General features: G+C 47.7%; 1 protein-coding gene across 2 annotated transcripts in view; it reads left to right on the forward strand.

Moving 5' to 3' along the window:
• The first annotated feature begins 1258 nt into the window (after positions 1 to 1258).
• The window catches only part of NCKIPSD (NCK interacting protein with SH3 domain), a 29291-nt gene continuing 9097 nt past the window's right edge, over positions 1259 to 21452 (forward strand). Inside the window, exons 1-7 of one of the 2 annotated variants that reach the window (XM_072651866.1) lie at positions 1259 to 1531; positions 7945 to 8057; positions 14747 to 14999; positions 17206 to 17290; positions 18316 to 18881; positions 19687 to 19857; positions 21324 to 21410. In XM_072651866.1, the coding sequence (XP_072507967.1) occupies positions 1361 to 1531; positions 7945 to 8057; positions 14747 to 14999; positions 17206 to 17290; positions 18316 to 18881; positions 19687 to 19857; positions 21324 to 21410 (1446 nt within the window). In that variant the 5' untranslated portion in view covers positions 1259 to 1360. The remainder of the gene's footprint in view (positions 1532 to 7944; positions 8058 to 14746; positions 15000 to 17205; positions 17291 to 18315; positions 18882 to 19686; positions 19858 to 21323; positions 21411 to 21452) is intronic. The other variant, XM_072651855.1, reaches the window with a different exon arrangement.

The raw sequence follows: 21452 nt of genomic DNA on the forward strand, positions 1-21452 counted from the left end.
CCTCAATTGAACAAGCATTTATTGTGTACACTATATGAAAGACACTGTACTAAGTACCCCAAAATAATCTCTGCCCTGAGGAACCTTATATTCTGGTGGAAGTATAACATTTTGAGATGAATTAAAGAAAAGTCCACATGTAATATTTGAGCCTTGGAGAAAGCTAGGGATTACAAGGGATAGATGTGAGGAAGAACGTTCCAGGCATGCAGGGCAAAGGAGATAGATGTATTCAGAAATACATCCAATAGTTTCTGGAAAGAAAGTTGGTAAAGGGTTTAAAGTGTATTCTTTCTTAGAGGCAATAATGAACCGCTGGAGCTTCTCAAATGAGGGGATGACATAGACCTATGTTTTAAGGGTACCAATGTGCTTTTTGAATCGCCTCTAAAAATCTTTTCAGGGTTCAGTTTTGGTGCCAGTAAAACCTTGTGTGAATGAATTGGATTTCACCTTGGTCTTGGAATCAAGAAGACATGAGTTAGAACCCTGCCTCAGCCACTTCCTAGCTGTGTTGTTCAGTTGTGTCCAACTCTTTGTGACCTTGTGAACCGTAAGCGCACACTCTCCATGGGATTTTCTGCAGCAGCTTGTCATTTCCTTCTCCAGCTCATTTGACAGATGAGGAATTGAGGCAAACAGGGTTAAGTGACCTGCCCAGGGTCACACAGCTAGAAAGTTACTGAGGTTACATCGGAACTTGGATGTTCCGGACTCCAGGCCTGGCATTCTGCCCACTGTGCCATCCATCAACGTATGACAGCAACAGGGAAGATTTCAATTCATGAACTCTCTGCACCGTGCCACCTGGCTGCGTGCCCTTGTGTTAATCTTTAGGTACCAGGGGTAACTGCCTAGGAGTCAATCCACTAGGACGTAGACTGGTTGCAAGAAATGCTGACATTTTATTTGGCTAATCGGTCTTATCCATGCCTTAGCTCAGGTGACGCGTCAGGGCTGTTCCCTGTGCTCGTGGGGGGCAGGGTGCCCTGTACCTGGCGGCAGCTTTCAGGGAGCCACGCGCGGAGGGGTGACGATAACTCAGTGTGGCACCTCCCCGGGGTCTGCCCCGGGGCACCGCGGCCCGGGGCTGCGCCGAAGCCCCCCGCCCAGGCACAGACGCGAGCCCCGGGGGTGGGGTGGGGTGGGGGGGTGGGGGGGTCAGGCTGTCGCGCGTGGGCCGGGCGCGCCCCGGGGGCCGGGCTCCGCCACGAGGGCGGGGCTCCGCGGGGGGGAGCGGGTCGGGAGCGCGCACGCGGTGGTGTCACGGGGCGGAGCCGGCGCGGCAGCCCCTGGACCCCGGCGTCCCCGGCTCCCGGCTCCCGGCCCCTCCAGCCCGCGGCGGCGGCGCCTAGGCCTCATGTACCGCTCGGTGTACGCCTTCCGCTCGTCGGAGCCCAACTCGCTGCCCTTCGGCGAGGGGGAGACCTTCCTGATCCTGGAGCACAGCAGCCCGCACTGGTGGCTGGCGACCCGGGCCCGCAGCGGGGAGACCGGCTACGTGCCCCCGGCCTACCTGCGGCGCCTGCAGGTCAGCGCTGCCCGCGGCCCCCCCCCGGGCCATCCCCCCTGCCCGGGGCCATCCCGCCCCCCCGGGGCCATCCCCACCCCGGGCCTGGATCGCTCGGCCCTGGGAGAGCCCCGCCCCCTAAGGAACCCCAAGATCGCGGCCACTGGGGAGCCTTCGGAGGGGCCCCGGGCCCAGACCTTGGCGGGAGGGGTCCGAGGAAGCTCTGGCCCGGGGCGTGCCTGGGAGGGGTAGGCTTGGCTTCCGATCCCCTCCCTCTGCCTGCTCGTCTGCCCCTGACCAGGGATGGCTGGCTTCTCGGGATTGTGGGGAGGGGGGTGGGATGGAGGGAGGACTGGCCTCGCCCCTTGTTCCCGCTAGTTCTTTCCCCACTCCCATGTTATCCCCCACATCTTAGGAAGGTGATGGTGGAAACCCCCTCACCCCCTTCTTGTGAGACTTCAGTCCCGATGGGAAAGGGAGGTTGACTCTGCCTTAGGGCCAGGAGAGGGGTGCTGGTGTTTGAGAAGGTTTGTGAGTTGGACTGGGAGTGCCCCTTGTCTATAGTGAGCATCGTTTTGTTCCCAAACCAGCTCTCAGGACAGAAATAACCCTTTAAATTTGGAGAAATAGCAGCTGCGGCTGGCTGGGCACTTCAGCCTCCAGTCTGAGGAACGGACCTTTTTCCACTGGGAAAAGTCAGATTTGTCTGTGAGATCCATTCCTGTTCTTGGAGAGCCCAGGTCTGAGGATGAGGATGATTCTTGCCTTTGGAAAGCCTAGGCCTTGATTCTTTAAGACAGAAACCTAAATGTGTGTGGTGGAAAGAAGTAGATGAATGGGTGTGCCAGTGATCAGGGTAGGCTTCCTGGAAGAATTCCTGTGTTTGGTATTGTGGAGGCAGGGACAGAAGTTTGACAATTCTATCTGACCTATTCATTTGGGGTTTCTCATGGACAATTGTTGGGGTCACCTCTGGTTCAGACTTCTGCCCCCTCATGTAGCTCTATGAGGTGTGAGGGGAGGAGGAATCTTTTACAATGGCCTCCTGTATAAGGCCTCTTCAGAGAAGTATACCTTTGGGTATATCATATAACATTTCTGGGCCTTGGTTTCCCCATTTTGTAATATGAAGGACTAGATGATTTCTAAGGTCCTTCCAGCTGTAACAGCTTATATATTCCCATGGCTGTCAGTGGCTACATACAAAGTCCCTGTCATGACTGACAGTATTTGTGAGATCCTGCTTGTATCTGTGTGTGCACGTGTGGCTTTGCATAGCTGCAACAGTGTCCCTGAACAGCTCTGTCAAAGGAATGTCATACAGCAGCCCCTCCCTGGGTAGGGATTTAGAGCTCTCCTGTTTGTCTGTCTGGGTCTTGGTCCGTGGGTCCATTTGGCGCCTTCTGGGGAAAACTGGAGTAGGTGGGGGAAGGGAAGGATATTCTTAGGGAGCTCAGGAAACAGGCAGACACCCAGCCCACTGGTGATGAGGTCAAAACTGAGCTGAGGAAAGGAGGGTTGAAGTTGGACAAGAAAGTCTAGATGATAAGACCCTAGCACTTGGATCTCCTTCTTAGGTGTCTCCTCCAGTGCCAGGGCAGAGGCCTGAGATACCTAGTCACTTCCTTTTCTCTCTTCTCCTCTTCCTTCTTCTCTATCTCTCAATGTCTCTGATTTAGGTCTTGCCAGCCATTAACTGAAGACAAAATTGTGAGACTTGCCTTGGGGGGAAGGGAGTGGGTAGAGGAAGAAGGGGAAACCAGGACAACTTTTTATTACCCTTGCTTTTGGGGTGTGTAGAGTGAACCAGGTTGGATCAGCCTTGGGGAGAAGGTTATTAGACGCTGTGGGATTAAGGGGGGTATATAAGAACCTCAAAAGGCTTGCGGTGCCAAGTGGTGCAGTGACTTCCCATGGTGTCTGAGGGATGATAGGAAGTGGCACTACTGAGGAGACCTCTTTTCTACAGGGCTGGTCTTTATTCCTTTTGGCAGTATCTCTTGGGGATCCTGGGGAGCCTTTCCGAAGGGCTTCAGCCTGTTCATTGCTCTGGGTGGGGCAGCTAACAGGATTTCCAGATGTTTCTTTCTGACTTTGGTTGAGGCATTCTGTACTCCTGCAGGTCTGACGTGAGCTGTCGCATTCATGACTCTGATCTGTGACATTTTAATAATCATGGTGATGATAAAATGCTCTATAAATGTAATTTAATGTTAACAAAGCATTTTCTTCTCAACAGTCCTAGACTAAGGGATGCACCTAGCAATGTTAGCATTCCAGGCTCTGCACTGTGAACCTGCTCAGTCCTTGTTCTGAAAGACAGGCAAGACTCAGCACCCTCTGCTGTCCCTGGCTCTCCCATCCTGGTCTTGCCCCTCCTGTGCCAACCTTGGCTCCCTGGATTCTTCCAGGACATCTTCCCATTCTAAGCTGGGTCACCTACTGAACTTCCTATCCCCAACCTTATTCAGTACCTGTGGGACCAGAGTGGTTCTCCCCTCAGAGTATGGCCAGGATAGGACTGTACTAACCTTTATAAGGCAGCTTCCTTAGGAGGCAGTGTGATGTGATAGAGAGAGCCCAAGACATGGGCGTCAGGAGAAATGAAGCTCTGCTACTTACTAATGGAGTGACTCTACCAAATTCCTTCCCCTCTCTGGGCCTCAGTTTTTCATCTGTAGAATGGTGAAGATGGCGTTTGGGCTAGATGGCCTATAAGGTCCCTTCCCTTTGAAATCTTGCGCTCCCATGAGGATGTTCCAGGACAATAAAGCGTAAGCTAAAGTCCAAAGGTGACTAGGCTGCCAGACCCAGGAGAGGCCTTGTCCTCTTTTCTGAGAGCTCCTGGGTCCCAGCCTCGTTCCAGCTTGCTTCGGCTTTGTCCGGGTGAAGGCCTTCTTAGAAGTTGCTTCTGAAGGTGGTTAAGATGTTGGGGCAGTGGGAGGAAATGGGGGGGGGGGGCACCTGTATCCATCCCTCTCTGACCCAGTACCACTTTGGGCAGTTCTGACTCTGTAGTCAGTGATGTTCTCTGGCCCTTCTTGGATCATGAAGGCCCGTATGTATCTGGCTACAAAGACTTCTTCCCCGGGCTTCAGACAGTCTGTTCTTGACCTTAGAGTCACTTCCATCTCCCTGGAGATTTCAGTGACTATGGCTCCTTCCAGGATCCTAAAAAGATTATCCTTTTCCCTTGTCTGACATACATTTATTAGCCTATAGTAAAAAGATGATTGGCCTTAGAATCAGGAGGTGGGAGGGACTTCACAAGTCATCTGTAAGCAGGAAATCCCTGATAAACTCCCTGACAAACAGTCATCCAACTTCCACTTGAAGGCCTCCTGTGATGGGGCTTCACTATTTCCTGAGGTAGCCCATCCCACTCTTAGGGAGCTCTCTTAGAAAGTTTTTCCTTATAGTGGACTTCTATGAAGACCTTTCTTCCCATGCTTGTAGCTCTGTTCTGTGGGGCCAAGTAGACAAAATCTAATTCCTTTTTTCTGTGACAACGCTTCTAGTACTTGACAGCAGCTCCCCTATCCTCCAGAAGTTTTTTCTTTCCAGGCAAACATCTCCATTTCCCTCAGCTCATCTAGGTTTGAGTTCTGGCTCCCAGCACTTAGTACGTGTCTGACCTTGAACAGATCACTTCATGATTCTTTCCTTCAGGTTTCCTCATCTGTAAAATGAGGATAATGCTTGGTTAATGCAGGTTGGTTGTGAGGAAAACACTTGTAAAGCACTCTAGAAATGGGAATTATTATTAGCCTAAAGAGTTTCCTCAGTGGAGGGTCTAGGCTCACCTCTGCTCCATCTCTTTCCTTAAGAATCTCATCTGTTTTAAAAATGTTTTATTGATGCTTTATTAAAAAAAAAAAAACCCAACAACAAACTTCAACACTTCTTTGGAGCCTCCCTCGTAACAAATAATTATAATCAAGTCAAACATGCCGACATTCTGGTGAAACAGGTTTCACCATGAGTCCCCTGAAGTCATGACTGGACACTGCATTGATCTGAATTCTTCAATCTGTCAATATTGTTTTCCTTTAAGTGATTATTGTTGTCATCCAATAAATTGTTCTCCCAGGTCTGTTTACTTCCTTTGCATCACTTCATGTAAATATTCCCAAGTTTTTATGAATTCTTCTTTTCTTATGGTGCAGTCCTGTTCCATGACATGCTCCATCTTTTATCTCATCTCACCAATATTTGTCTCCTTTTATTTCAAAACTCTTACTTCTCACATCGCCTTGAACTCCCCTGTGTCCCCCAGAGTTTAGTCAGAGAGAAGGCCTGGAACTCTTAGAGGTAACCCAACAGGTCCTGAACCCCAGCTCTGGTCACCGGGGACTGCCTACTTCTCTAAATCCTCTTCAGTGACTCCCATTCATTTCCCCAGTCACTACAGGTTGAAAACATTGACGTTCATTTCTCATCAGGGGCCACAACAGGTGAATTCCATCAACAGTACCTAGATTTAAACATGGCAGGAATATAGTCCACTCTTCTCATTTTTCAGAGGGGAAAAGCTGAAGCCCACAGAGAGGAGGGGCCTTGCCGAAGCTCACACAGTGAGTTAATAACAGAGCTGAGACTAACAACCCGAATCCCTAGCTCCCAGACCAGGCTTCTTTATGCACTGTGTCACACTGCCTTCATGGGTCCCTGACTACAACTTTGGTCCGTGGCCTTGAATATCAGGACCATCTCCTCTTCTAAGTACTACTTTAAGGCTACCTCCAAATAATGGGTTACTCCAAAAGGTTGTAGGTCCACCCTACTCTACCCCTCTTGGAGGTCTTCAAGAGGCTAAATGACCATTTATTGGGTATGTTGTAGTCTCAGTCCCTTCTTATATGGGCTGGATAGATGGCCGTCGAAGGTCCCTTTCAAACCTCCCATTTTGTGATTCCTTCATAAATATCTAGCTGTGTTTCCAAGAGGTTTGCACCACTGAGGGTCGTCTCAGGATCACTAGAAGGGGGAAGAGTAAGGGATAAAGGGGGAGAAGTCAGTGTTGGATCTTCCTCAGAGTCAGCTAGACATCCCACAACACAAAGAATGTGGAAGCTGGAAGGGACCTTAGAGACCATGCAGGCTGATACTTTCATTTTACAGGGAAGGAAACCTGAGGCTGAAAGAAGAGGGTCTAAGGACATACAGTGAACCAGTGACAAAGCTGGGACTATACCTGTGTTCACTCTAGGGCTTTTTCCATTGCGTGACTCTACGGATTTCTTTTGAGTGAGAGCTGTTCCTCTCTTCTGTACAGCAGAGACTTTATGGAAGAGGTCTTAGACTATCAAATATCAGACCTATAAGGTGTTTTTAGTGCACAACATGAACTGCCAGAGCTGAGAGGGATTTTAGAATGTAGAATGCCTATATTCTGAAATATAAAATATAAAAGCTAAAGGCCTAGACTAGACAATCTCTTCCAGCTCCTTTGGTTTTTTTAAAATTATTTTTTATTTATATTTTTTGTTTTTACAACTTACTTTGTAATCTGTCCCTCTTTCCTCTCCCACCTAATGAACCAACCATTGAACACAGATGCAAAAAAGAAAGAGGAAGAAAAGGTCCTTCAACAAAATCAGTCCCTACTTTGTTAGCTGGGCCTCAGCAGGTATAATATGCCAAAGCCACCGTCCCTCACGTCAGCAAAGGAGAGGGCAGTGCATCCTTTCAAATCCTTTTCAGGACCAGGAGGGCAGCTGGGTGGTGCAGTGGATAGAGTGCTGGGCCTGGAGTCAGGAAGATGTGAGTTCAAATTTGGCCTCAGACATCACTAGTCGTGTGACCCTGAGAAAGTCACTTAACGCTGTTTGCCTCCATTCCACACTTGTAAGATGAGCTGATGAAGGAAATGGCCATCCACTTCAGTGTCTTTGTCAAGAAAACCCCCAATGGGGTCACAGAGTTAGACACAACCAAAACAATGGAACAACTGGGACCAGACTTGCTCCTGATAACTAGAGAGTGTTTTTTGTTCTTTCCATTCACATTGTTGCGGTGTGTGTTATTTTCCTGGTTCTCTGTACTCAGTCTTCATCTGTTCATGGAACTCCTCTCAAAGCTTACCTGCATTTTTTGTTCATTATTTCTTACAACACAGTAATTCCCTTACAGGTGGCTTAGCCATTCTCCAATGAATGTAGACTCTTCATTGTATAAATGATGAAACTATATATATCACAGAGAAGTCATGTGCCTAAAGTTGCATGGTGAGGTAGTGGCAAAGCCAAGACTCCAACCCAACTCTCCTGTTCCCTTCATTGGGTTTTTCTCCTACTTCTGGTGCCAGACCCCTGTGGGACCAAGGATTCACAGCTCAGGCTATCTCTGTTCCATTTTCAAGGAGAAGTCTAAAAACACCCATTACATCCAGGGCTCAGACTTGGCCTTACCACATCTCCTTTCCCTTTGCCCAGGGCTTAGAGCAAGATGTCGTCCTCCAGTCCATTGACCGTGCCATTGAAGCTGTGCACAATGCAGCCATGAAGAACGGGGGCAAGTACAACCTGGAGCAGCGAGATGTCCTGCAGTAAGTGGGGGTCCAGCCAGCACTGAGGATGGAGGGAATGAGTTCTTGGACTGTCCATTTTCTTTTCTCTTCCTTCCCCTTCTTTTCCTTTTTTAGATTGGTTTTAGTTCTGTTTCTTAGGCTAAAAGAGTATCAGTCATGGAAGGGCCTGATTGGCACACAGGAGCTTTGATCTGCTCCATTTTTCCTGGCTGGGCTGGTTTGCCCCTTCTTAGGTAGCCTGGTGAGTCTTCTGATTGGTTTAGCCCACTGCCGCTCAGAACTCCTAAGTTCAAACAATCCACTAACTTCAAGCTCCCTAGGTGTGGGGAATTACAGGAGTACACCACCATGCCTAATATATGTCTATTTTCTGTAGAATTTTCAGAGTTACGTAGGTCATTTATTAAGCACATACTGTCTTCAAGGACCCCACAAGGCAGGCAGAACACATGTTGTTAGTACTATTTTACTAATGAGGAAATTGAAACTCTCAGAGGGGAAAGGAGATTCAGCAAACCCCCAAAAGAGCCTGAATTCGAATTCATGTCATTCAACCCCAAGACAAGTGTTCTTTTTTGCTAAATTTTACTTCAATCTAGAAGACATTTGTTAAATGCCTACTGTGTGCCAGGCCCTGCGCTGGGGATGAAAGGTAGGAAAAGAAAGGCATAGTGCCTGCCCTCAAGGAGCTTATTAGGGGGAGGGGATAAGACTTATGGGCATATATACAAATTATCATGGAATGGGGATGAGAGATTCAGGCAGAGTGGTTTGAGAAGGGAGAGATCACTTGAAACAGAGGAACCAAGGATAGCTTCATGGAGAGGGATTTGAAGGAAGAAAAGAATTTCAGCAGGCAGAAATGAGGCAGGCGTGCATTTCGGTCCTACATGGGTACTTAGAGCTGGAGAGGGGGGCAAGAGGAAGGAAGGTGAACACAGAAAACGTCTAAGTTTGGGTTCAATGAGAGGTTAATTTAAAGGGAAGATGCATAAAGAAAGACTGGAAGTGGGAGCTGGTTTGGAGCAGGGTATTGTGGAGTTTGTATTATGTCCAGTGGGCAGCCCCTGAAATTATTCAAGCAAGGGAGTGGCACCCTCAGGTCCTGTGTCCAAGAAGAGATTTGGCCGTTGTGGGAAGGCTGGGTTGGTGCTGGGTGAGCTTCCAAGCAGGGAGACAGGTTAAGGAGCTATGACAGCTATTACGATAAATAGTGCAGCCAGAAAGTGCTCCCTTCTCCACACTCACCCTCCCAAATCTTTAGTTTCCTCCAGGACTCAACTCAAGCACCACTCTTTCTTCTCTATGATGCTTTCTGGTTCCCTTGAGCTGCTAGTATCTTGTACATATTAGGCATATATTGATACCCTCCCCCCACACACACACCAAGAGAATTTAAACTACTGTCCTCAGTGCCTATGGGCACATATTATAGGTGCTTAAGAAATGTCTTGATTAATTGATATGAACAAGAAATAACAAGGAGCTGGATTGGGGTGGTGTTGGTAGGGGCAGAGAAGAAGACCCAGGTGTAGGAGGTATTATGGAGGTTGGTTAGATAGGTCAGGAAGCACATGGGTTGTAACTGTAGCCATGAGACTGGTTTTATCCTCCCTTCCCTACCAAAGCCTCTGAATGTGGAGAGAGGCTAGCCAGGGGCATCCCCTCTGTAGAGCTCCAAGGGGCCCCTGGGGAGTCTTCAGAGCATAGCTGCCTGGGTCAGGGGTGGTATCATGTCACCCATGCCCAGAGGCTGGTGCAAGGCCTGAAAGGGGTGGGTGTGAGGGGATACATTAGCAGCAGCAACGTGGAAGAGGCACTGGGTTTGGAGGTAACAGCCTCAGTTCATTCATTTTGGTCCACAAGCCTTTATTATGCACCACTTAAGTGTGTGTGTTCGTCCTTGGTTGCCGAAGAAGACCATGCCAGCAGAGAAATAATGATATGATTTGCACATGACTTTGTTTTGATTGAGGGAGGGCTGTGCAGGTCACCAGCCCCACTTCTCCTCCAGAGCCATCTGAGTCCAGCGACCAGATATTCATCAGGATGACGGGAGATGACCCAGGATGAGGCAGTTGGGGTTAAGTGACTTGCCCAAGGTCTCACAGCTAGTGAGTGTCAAGTGTCTGAGGTGAGATTTGTACTCAGGTCCTCCTGACTCCTGCACTGGTGCACTACCCACTGCACCACCTAGCTGCCCCTATTAGGTACTCAAGGCACTGTTCTTAGAGATACAATGACAAAAACTAACCCTGGACTTGAGGAAGTCACATGTCTACAAAGTGTACGTAAGTATATACAAAGTATATATGAAGTAGAGTAGTTTCAGGAGGAAGAGAAGGTTGATGACTGAGGGAATCTTGGAAAGGCTTTATTTGTGTGATAGGAGGTGCTATTGCTTGGTGGTACCTGAGCTGAGCCTTGAAGGAAACTAGAGATTCTGAGAAGAGGAGAGAGGAAGAAGGCAGTGGATTTGGGGGACGGGAGCAATTTGTGCAAGGGCATGGAGCTAAAAGACGAAATGTCCTTTATGGTGACCAGCTGGGAAGCCAGTTTGACTTAAATGGAAAATTTATGTAATAGGAGAAGTTCAAATCTGAGCCCTGCCATTTTTTAGTTACGTGGCCTTGAGCAGATGTCTTCACCCACTTTGGCCTCAGCTTCCTCATCTTGTTTTTTAATTACAGGATTAGATTAGATGACATTTGATATCCCTTCCCGTCCTAAGTCCTAGGATCCTTTGACCCCCAACCACTCAGGAGGTTTTTAGGGACATGCTATTAGAAGCTTATATGGTTGTTGTCCTTCGTCTTTGAAGAAGTCCAAAATGACGTCACCATTGTAAAGTGAAATTTCAGTGAGTCCGACTGTGGCTGGTCAGGCCAATACAAGCTCGGAATGCTCTACCACAGGTTGGGCACAGATGGTCCGTAGGAGTATATAAGCTTATGTAGCTGTGGTAGAATTGAGACCCCATGATATGTTAGAAGGAATCCTAGTCTTGGCATCAGAAGATGCCCTGAGTCCTAGCTTCATTTCTTAATAGCCCCATGACCCTTAATGAGTCACTTTCCTTCTTGGGACCTCAGTTTCCTTTTCAGCAAAATGGATATGAAAGTGCCTACAATATGTATTTCGAAAGATTGGTATGAAGGAAGTAGTTTGTAAACCTAAGTGTTAGAAAAACAGGAACTGCTGTTAATGGTAAAAAAACCAACAAAACTGCTGAAGGGCATATTCCTGTTGGGAAACAGAAAGTAACTAATTCACCAGAGTAAAACAGAAACAGAATTCTAGAGAAGAGGAAGAGGGACCCTTAATGTTTTTAAAATCCTCTCATGATATTTCTCCACTCATTTTGGTGAAAAACATGCTCACTTTAAACAAAAAACAACACATTTTGTGAAATCGGAAAAACTGGTATTAGTCTTGACATTCATCCCCCTAATGAATGAGCAGCTCCCAGGTGAGGCTGCCGGAAGGTTACAGCTTGTTCAGACCAATGCAAACTCTTTTGTATTGTTCCAGGTTTGAACTTTCCGGTACACCATCTATCGGCCACATGACTTCACGCTCTCCTCTCTGCTAGGCTTTCCCTCAAAGAGCTCATCAAGCCTGCGCATAAGTTTCTGACCTTTAACCTGACCAGGCTAGGTTACCAGTCTGATTAACTGCGGTCACTCAAAGCTGGGAGGAATTTTAACCCTGTGGAAACAGAACTGCTTCCTTTGTTTCCCACATTTTGAAGCTGATTCCTCCAGTCACTCCCCCTGTCCCTTTCCTTGTTTGCTGGCGGCCTCCAGCCTCTCTCCCAGCCACTGTTTGTTTGTTCATTCGTTCGTTTGGGTTTTCATTCGTTCATTGGCTCATTCTTCGTTTATTTGTTCATTCGTTCGTTTGGGTTTTCATTCGTTCATTGGCTCATTCTTCGTTTATTTGTTCATTCGTTCGTTTGGGTTCTCATTCGTTCATTGGCTCATTCTTCGTTTATTTGTTCATTTGTTCGTTTGGGTTCTCATTCGTTCATTGGCTCATTCTTCGTTTATTTGTTCATTCGTTCGTTTGGGTTTTCATTCCTTCATTGGCTCATTCTTCGTTTATTTGTTCATTCGTTCGTTTGGGTTTTCATTCGTTCATTGGCTCATTCTTCGTTTATTTGTTCATTCGTTCGTTTGGGTTTTCATTCCTTCATTGGCTCATTCTTCGTTTATTTGTTTGTTCGTTTACTTATTTATTTCTTGTCCTCCAGCTCTCTTGCTGAATGAGATGCAGTTTCTGAGCTTCTCTCTCATCCCCAAGAATCCCTGAAATGTCAGATCCTAAGTAAGGTTTCCTGCTGATTCCTTTAGGAACAACATTCCTCTTCTGTCCTTCCTTCCACGCTCATCCCCTCCAATTCTCTTCTCCCTTCTGTTTCAAAGTGGATGCCATGGTCCCACCCACCTAGTTTTCCATTTCTAGAGGAGAGATGTGGAGGGACCTAGCCCCCAGGGTGGTAAGCTTCTGCTAGCTGAGTGGACTTCCTGAAATCTGATTGAATTCTGGAGGCCTAAGGTTTTTTCTCTTTCCCACTAACCCTTCCTTGACATCTCAGTTCCGGTCAGAGACTTTATTTTCTGGCTGCTGTGCTGGGACAGTGGACTTGAAGGATGATTCTGCTGGGCCCCTGAGTACCCCTCCCATCTCCTAACCACCATGTCTGGCATCCCCTTCTCCTTTCCCTTCTCACCTTTGTCCCCGCATGAATCCTCCACACAAAAATGGATTTCCTAGGCTTTATTGACAAGGGAGTGCCATGGTACAGGACCTGACCATATCCCAGCTAGGCCTGCGTGACCTTCGCCAGTCACTTTACGACCTTCTGATGGGCTTCAGTTTCCTCAGAGGTAAAATATGAGGATTAAACTGGATTCTTTCTAATGTTTTTCCTAGTTCCGAATCATGTGATTTTTTGATTTACAAATTCAGCATGGTCTGCTAGATCAGGTTAGGGTTAGAATTCTGGCTCTTCTTCCATTCATTAGCTTTTGTAATCTTGTAGAGTAACTATATATAGTTACATAGTAACTCATTTCAATTCTTTGGGCCTGTTTTCTGATCTCGAACTAGGATAGGCACTAGACTCGGGATTTCATTGGTATAGGGACTCTCTTGGTGAGGAAACTTCCTCTACCAGTGCAGCTTGGGACCTTCTCTGCAACGTATATACTTGCTGCCTCTCTCACTGATAAATTAAAGGATTTGCTCAGTCAGCAGCCATAGCGAGTTAGAGAAAAGACCTGAAGTTGGGTCTTTTGGCTCTGAGGTTGGCCAGCTCCATTCAGTCTGCCCTACGGATGTTATTCCCTGTACTTCTGGCCTTAGAAGTGTGTTGTGGAAATGTGCTTAGTAATCCTTAAAGCATTATAGAAAGAAATTATGTTGTTATTGTTATAATAAATCATCATCATCATCAGAACTATAGATTAAGAGAAAACAAGCCCTTCTCAGATTAGGGGGTACCCAGACTTTCTTAACTTGCCACGCAAGCTGTGGTTTTCCCACCTCGCTGGGAACTTGGCACATGGTTCTTGCCAAGGTGTGGAACATCCAACTCCCTCCCTCCAGGTTTTCACAAAGGGTGCCATGGAAATCCTAGGTTGATTTGGGATTGGGCTACCTGGACGCTCTGGATTAAGCCCATTAGATCCACTCTAGGATTTCAATCTCCCTCTCAGCCAGTCAGGAATCTGCCATTTTGTACTTCATCCCTTGATCATTCAGTAAATACTTCTCTCTTTCCTTGGTGTAGTGTTAGGGGTAGGTCTCCACAGTTGTTGGGGCTAGAATACATTTTTCCTCTCATCTCAAAAATAGGATCCAAACAGCTCACGGAAGTGCAGAAAGAGAAGCCTTAAATCTCCAGGAGTCCACGACCCTTCAGCTCACTGGCGGAGCGAAGATGACTGACGGGTTCCAAGCCCTGTGAATCTCTAGTTCCTGTCACTAAAGAATGCTTTAGAACATGGGCCTGTCCTCCACTGATGCAGATGCTGGTCTCTGTGTAACTTGGTTGTTTCTTTGAGAGTTTCTTTAGACAAAAAAATACCTCCCCCTACAGCCAAGCTGGGGCCTCTCTCATTTTAGCTAAGTTGGTCCATGGTGGATAGATGCTTCTCTCCATCACAAAGTCTGCACCTAAAACCTTTGTAGCTTGGTAGTATCTGCCAGAATGTGTGAGATCCCAGGTTCCCCCCGCCCATGACTTTTATGAGGTATCAGGCAAGAGTTTTAGTGGAAGATTAACAAAAATATTTTGAAATATTATCTCTTATTTTAAGAGCATACTAAAGTTTGTAAAACACTTTTCCTCACAGCTCTCTTTGGAGGTAGAGTATGTGCATTATTATCTCAGTTTTCCAAAGGAGGAAATGGGCTCAGAGGTTGAATAGCTTGCTTAAGGTCATGCAGCCAAGTAATGGCAAAGCTGGACTCACACCCCAGGTCCTCAGACTCTAAATCCAGGGCTCTTTACAGCACTACCTCTAAACCAGAGCATCGTCTATTCTCCTTTACGTATATAGGTATAATGGCAGAAGATTTCCACTGCTATGCAGAGCTTCATCTCACCTCTTTTTTTTCAGCCAATCCTGTCTCCTCAATATGGAGTTTCCTCAAAGGCAGAAGCCCAGATCCCAGCTATCTACACTTTCCTCTCTCTGCAGGAAGCTGATCCACCACAGGAAGGAAACCTTATTCCGCAAAAGTCACGCAGCCCCAAGTCCAGTCACCATGACCCCTTCATCCAGTGACCACCACCTGGACACTGCTACCACTAGGCAGCCCAATGGGGTTTGCAAGACCGGATATGAGAGACAGCACAGCCTTCCCAGTGCTGAGTTCCTGGGAGAGGATAGTGCTTCCTACCAGGTATTGGGGAATGGATCAGGAATCACTATGTGTTCATCAGCAGATCTTGTAAGTTTAGCTAGAGCATGGGGTCTTCACTTGGAGTCCACATATCACCAAGAGTGTCTGTGGATAGATTTTAGAGATACTATAACTTGGGTGGGGAAAAAAATCACACCTTTATTTTCACTAATCTCTAACTAAAATTTAGCATTATCTTCAATTATTGAAAAATATTATTCTTGAAAGGGGATCATAGTTCTTCACCATACTGCCAAAGGGTATCCATGACAAAAAAAGGTTAAGAATCTTTGAATTAAAGGGTTTAAGTGGTCTAGTTCCCAGGCCTGGGACTGGGCATGGATCTAACTAGAAACTACAGACACTGAAGTCTTAGTATCTATCACTGGCAAAATTTTAGACTGGATCATTTGTTAGCTCATAGAAAGGCAAGTGGGGTTCCCTAGTAGCTGGCAAGAATTCTAAGGACAGGTCAGACCGGACTAGCCTGGTGTGCTCCTTTGCCAGGATTCTTAGACTGATCATTCTGAGGCAGCTGACATCATACACATGCTAGATTGCAGCAAGACCTTTGACTGTCTCTCATGATGTCCTCATGGACAAAATGGAGAGAAAATGGTCAAGCTAAGTATGTTTGAAACTGGTCGAATGGCTGGAGCCAAGGAGGAGGGTGTTAGCGATGTCTGTCAGGTGTGCCTTTAGTAAATACTTTAGATTTGGATAAAAACGTAGATGGCAGGTTTCCAGATTACTTGGGAGAGATAGAACTCCAGGTGCACGACAAAACCAGGATCTAAAAAGACCTCACGGGCTAGAACAGTGGGGTGAAGCATAAATGAAATATAGTAGGGACGGACACAAAGCTTATCCTAGAATTTTTAAAAAATCAGCTCTACCAGTACTGGGTGAAGAAGGTGAGGCAGGAGGCAATGAGGCGTCCCGTTGGATAGAGCTGGACCTGGGCCTGGGGTCAAGAAGACACAGGTTCAAATCCAGCCTTAGACACTTACTAGCTGGGCAAGTCCCTGTGTGCCTCAGCTTCCTCAGCTAGGAAACAGAGGTAATGATAACATCTATGTCCTCGGGTTGTCGAGAGGTTCAGAGATGATATTTGTAAGAGTTTATTTCGTGCAGTGCCTGGCCCTGCGGGTGTTAGATAGATGCTTCTTGTTCTTACTCTTATTATTGTACAACAATCCTCTGAAAGAGATAAGGAGATGTTTTCTTTGTTTTCTTTTTAAATTTGTGTTCAGTGTTTTATTTCCCCCGGTAAGCCCGGGAGATTTTAATAATTCGCAGGTTTCCAGTGAATCCATCACATGTTGTGATGGCCCAGAGGGCTGAGGTGACCTTGGCTTTCATTAAGAGAGGGAACCATAGGCCTGCTGGGTGTACTTGGCCCTAGGCAGACCATGTCTGGGAGTCAGTTCAGCTTCCGAAGGGATGTTCAAAACTTGTGTTGTGTCCAGAGCAGGTAGCCAAGAGAGGAAGAGCAGAGAATTTCATGCTGTAGAGGGGTCATCTGGGAACTAGAGTGGAGAAAATGTGCTGGGGAATGTGAAAGGGCATGAAGGGTTGCCGTGTGTACGGGGAATTAAACGATTTCTGTTTAGCCCAAGAGAGTAAAGGTGGGAGCAGTGGGGGGAGGGGTGTGTTAGTATAGGAGGCAGGCTTCAGTTTAAATATAATGAATCAGAGAAGCACCATAGTGAAGGGGAGGGGAAGCTGGCATCGGAGTCAGGAGGCCATTTAGCCAGTCAGTGTTTCAGGCAACTCAGACTATAAATTGCAAGGCAGGATTATACTGGGAGTGGATTTCCACACTGGGAGTCCCCTGTGCCAGTGATATAGATTTGGAGAAAAAGGAAGGAAGGAAGAACTGAGAGGTCCCTTTTCATTCATCAGACCTGTTCAGTAATGGGATGGGCTGGTTTATGAAGGAGCAACTTCCCTGTCTTTGGAAGTATTCAAGTAAAGGCTGAATGATCATCTGTAAAGGATTTTGGAGATGGGAGACCTGTCCTGTTTGGGAGGTTGGACTGGGTGACCTCCCAGGTTGTACCCAGCTCTCAGATTTTAGGATTCTGTAGTTACTGAGGCCCGAATGGAGACTTGTGATGGGAATGATGACAGCAGAGGGGCTAGGACTGGTCATCAAGGCAAGGCTGGAAACAAGGAGGCTTTGGAGAGCTTCTTCTTGAGGTTGGGATGAGCAACTTTGGGATGTTGCTGCTCCAGACTTTTTTTTTTTTAGATCCCACCACATCCTCGACGGGTGGCCTCTATTACACCTCCCCCTCCAGGGAAGCGGCGGCCCATCCCAGTGGGCTCTGTGAGAGGTAAAGGGGCCTTTGTGCAGGGTGGGAGGGAATGCTGGGAAAGGGCAGAGAGAGGCACTGTAACTGTGCACCTTCTTGTTGGGCTCCTTCACCTTGGAGAGTGGTGGGCCCCCTCGTCGCTCTGCCTGGGGCTGCTGGGCCATCTCTGAGGGTTAGAGAAAGGAACTGTTTTTATGTCTCTTTCTTTACTTCAATTCTGGACCAACATGCCCTCAGCTAGAAGTACTGTGAGCCATGTCTTGAGATCACTGTGGTTTGGATCACACACGCGTGTGTGGGTGTGTGTGTTTGTGTGAGACAGAGAGAGTGTGTGTGTGAGACAGAGAGAGTCTGTGTGTGTGTGTGTTTGTGCTGCCATGTATCCATATGTGGTGGTATGCTCAGTGTGGTACAGTAGAAAGGACTTGATCTTGGAGTCCAGAAATGTAGATTCAGATCATGGCTGTGACACTCACCTGTATGACCTTGGACAAGTGATTTTATATCTTTAGCCTCAGTTTCCTCATTCACAAAATGGAATTATAATGATGTGCCCTGATGGCTCCTCAGGGGATGGTAAGTGAAGTAGTTCCTCAGTCTTAAAGCACTGTGGAAATGTGAGCTGTTCCTGCTGAGATTAGTAATCACTTGTCATTATTTTCCTGTCGTCTCCTCGCTGTCAGCTCTTGGCTTTGTGTGGCTGAGCTTGGGCCAGGGGAAGCCTTGTATGATTGACGTTTCCAGGGCTGCTGCCACCCTCGTCCTCCCACTTATCATCCACCATCTCCTTCTGTGCCCCAAGCAGTGAGGAAAGAAAGGAAGATGGCCATGGAGACAGAGGGAGAAAATGAGAAGGTCAAGAGACAGGAGGGGAGATAATAATACGAACTCATTTTATGTGGTGCTTTGAAGTTTACAAATTGCTTTATAGAGAAAGCTCAGAAATTCAGGAGCCAGGTGGAAGAGCAGACAGCTAGGGGAGGAAGGGGCTAGAAGACTGAGGAGGGTAATGTGTCAGAACCAGGGTTTCTATCCCTCTTATGTAGGGAGTCCAGATGCTCGTCCAGATGCTCCAGCTCGAGGCAGTTCCCTGTCCAGCAACTCCTCAGTCAGCACCACATCCCTGGACACGCTGTACACTGGACCCAGCACTGTGGAGCCAGGCCCCCCCACAGCTGCCTCAAGCCCCAGCCACACGCCTCCTCCTATTCCTAGCCGAAGCAGCACTCGGGGTGCTGTGCCCAAACCCCTCACCTTACAGAACCAGAGCACTACTGCAGAGCCCCCTGGGACCACAGAGGGCCCTCCTGAGAAGGATGAGCGGGAGGTGGCTGCAGCGCCAGCTCCAGCCCCAACTCCAGCTCCTGATCTGGAGGCCCTTAGCTCACTGACCCTAGAGGAGCCAGAAAAGAAGGAAGAGGATTCTGTGGCCCCAGTGGCTGTGCCTTCAACAATTGGTGCAGAACTGATGGAGCTGGTCCGAAGAAATACCAGCCTGAGTCATGACTTGTGCCGAGTGGCCATTGGTGTCATCGTTGGGCACATTCAGAGCTCAGTCCCAGCTGTTGCAGGGGTCATGGAGCAGATCCTCATCTCCCTGGTGGAGAGCAAGGTACAGGGTGAAGGGTTGTAAAAGAGCAGAGGTGTGTAACAGAATGGCCATCCCATCAACTGGGATTTACTAGTCTCCCTACTTTGTTTCCAGTCCAGAGGAGGAGACAGAAAAGAATGAACAGACATGAATTTGGCTCTTAGGGAGCACTAAGGTCTAGATCCTGCCCTCAAGGACCTCCCAGTTTGGGCAAGACAAAAGAGCAGCAAACCAGAGCCCCAGGGCCAAGGATGGAGGTTGGGGTTAGGGCCAAAAACAGAGGGTACAGGGATCCTTCGCTCCTCATCTCTGCAATGATTCACAGGCTAATTCTTGGTATTACCATACTCAGCTCAGTTAGACAGTAGAATTAATATTTTTTGAGGGTTAATCAGTGAGAGAAATAAGCCAGCTGATCAGGGGGTGGTCATGGTGAAGGATTTCGGCTGATTTTATTTCTTCTTTCCCTGGGGTATAAGAGCTGCTGTTTCTGTACCAGCAAAGGCTCTGGAGTCAAAGGTCAGTTTTAAGGTCAAGTCTGCAGGTTGAGGTTATGGATCATATGAATGGGAAGGCATGGTTGAGAGTCCCTAGTCTGAGGGGAGAGACAGGCATGAAGCCAACAGAATCCAGTTTACATACAACAGTACGTAAACTGAAAAAGAATGATGGGGTGGGGGAGTGATCCCGGTCAATCCTAGGCTATCTGAAGGAGAAGGCGTGGGTACCAAGGCTCTAAAGACTGAGACAGTGGCTGGACCTGGAAGGAAGGAGCCAGGTGAGACTTCATTTGCTAATGTTTCTATGTCTGGGTCCTGGGGCACAGGATTTGAGCTCAGCCTTGCCCTCAGGCCAAGTGTGTCATGACCAGCATCGGCTAGAGGTGATTTTTGCAGATTTAGCACGGCGGAAGGATGATGCCCAACAGCGCAGCTGGGCCCTCTATGAGGATGAGAATGTCATCTGCTGCTACCTGGAGGAGTTGCTTCGAATCTTGGTGGGTAGCCTGGGAGTGGAGACGGGAGGAATATAGATGCTAGGCATTGGAGTTACAGAAACAAAAATGATTGGCCCTGCCCTCTAGAACCTTATATATGTTGATTAGAGAGATACAATAGACTCACAGATGGATATGCACAAATTAAATATAATTAGTGGGGGGAGAGAGAGCACTAAAATGGGGGAGGGGAGTTAGAAGGTGGCAGCTGAGCTGGGAGCTGGAGAGCATTGTGGTTATGGGGTGAGGCGTGGGGATAAGAGACACAGTTTCCAGTTGTGGGGACCAACAAACAGCTGAGTTTGGCTGGAATGTGACGTGTGAGGGGGAGTGATGGGAAGTTAGTCAGGAAAGCTAGCTTGCAGCCAGACTGAGAATGGCTCTAAATGACAGACAGAGGAGGTGGTGTTCTAGCATAGAGAGGATCTGTATGTAGCCAGGGAAGTATCTTGAGTGTGCAAGTGCCCTGGTCAGAAATGTGTTCTAGAAAGATGATTTTGGAGGTCAGAAAGGGGAGAAAAGGCCCTCACAGCAGTCTGTGGGAGAGGTGATGAGGGCCTGCATTCAGCAGCGTTTATTCGTTTTCCTATGCCTTTTATATAATTTTAGAGCTAGAAGATACTTTAGAACTTAGAATATCCAAGGCAGGGTTGGGGATGGGGTAGGGGGATGCTGCCTTTTAGCCAAGCTGGACTGCTAGCTGGCTTTTCTCTGAACTCTTTACCTGCTGACTTTCACCTCCATGTGTTTGCCTAAGGCATCCTCCATGCCTGCACTGCACTCTGTCCATATCTCCATCTTTTGTGATCTTTCCCTCCCTTCATAGACCAGTTCTGGTGAAGTCTTGGGCGCAAAATCTCTCCTCTGCTCCCCTGAGCTGAAGTGATCTCTTTCCACAAATTTTCCTAGAGCACTTCTTATCTCTTCTCCGCCCCTCTGTTATTCTGTACCTTACGTTATACTTACTTGGGTACATTTTGTGTCCTATCAAAGAATAAATGCCATGGGCACCAAGGGCTGGGTGATGTTTCTTTTGTACCCCCAGTGTAGAGAGTACTTAGTAGACACTTAATATATATTTTTCAAATTAATTTGAATTCTGACTCCAAATCTTTTACTGTGTTTGAAGCCTTGTTCCCAATGATGTGGAGACAGAAATGATGCAGATCTGCCCTCCAGGAGCTCCCAATCCACTTGGGGGAGGGGGGAAGGGAGGAGGGAGGGAGCTAGCTCAGAGATCTGGAATGGGGATTCTTGCCAGAGCCCAGGATAACAAGATAGACTGAAAGGGGACAAAGAGATCTAAACAAAATGCACTGAAAAGCTGGGAAGAAGGAAAGAGACCCCTTCCAGCGAGAGGTGGGGCATCTGCAGGTCTGAGCATGTGTGGGTCTGGCCCTTCTGCCTGTGACCAGAGGGCTCCCTCCATCACTTAGCCCCTCTGCCCTCTCCATTGTCTTTTCCAGACAGATGCAGACCCAGAAGTTTGTCGGAAGATGTGCCAGAAGAATGAGTTTGAGCCAGTGCTCTCTCTGGTGGCCTATTATCAGATGGTATGGGCTGTGGGATTGAGCTGCCCAGGTCTGGGGGCAGAG

This window comes from Notamacropus eugenii, chromosome 1 (assembly GCF_028372415.1).
Source record: "Notamacropus eugenii isolate mMacEug1 chromosome 1, mMacEug1.pri_v2, whole genome shotgun sequence".
Taxonomy (NCBI): Eukaryota; Metazoa; Chordata; class Mammalia; order Diprotodontia; family Macropodidae; genus Notamacropus; species Notamacropus eugenii.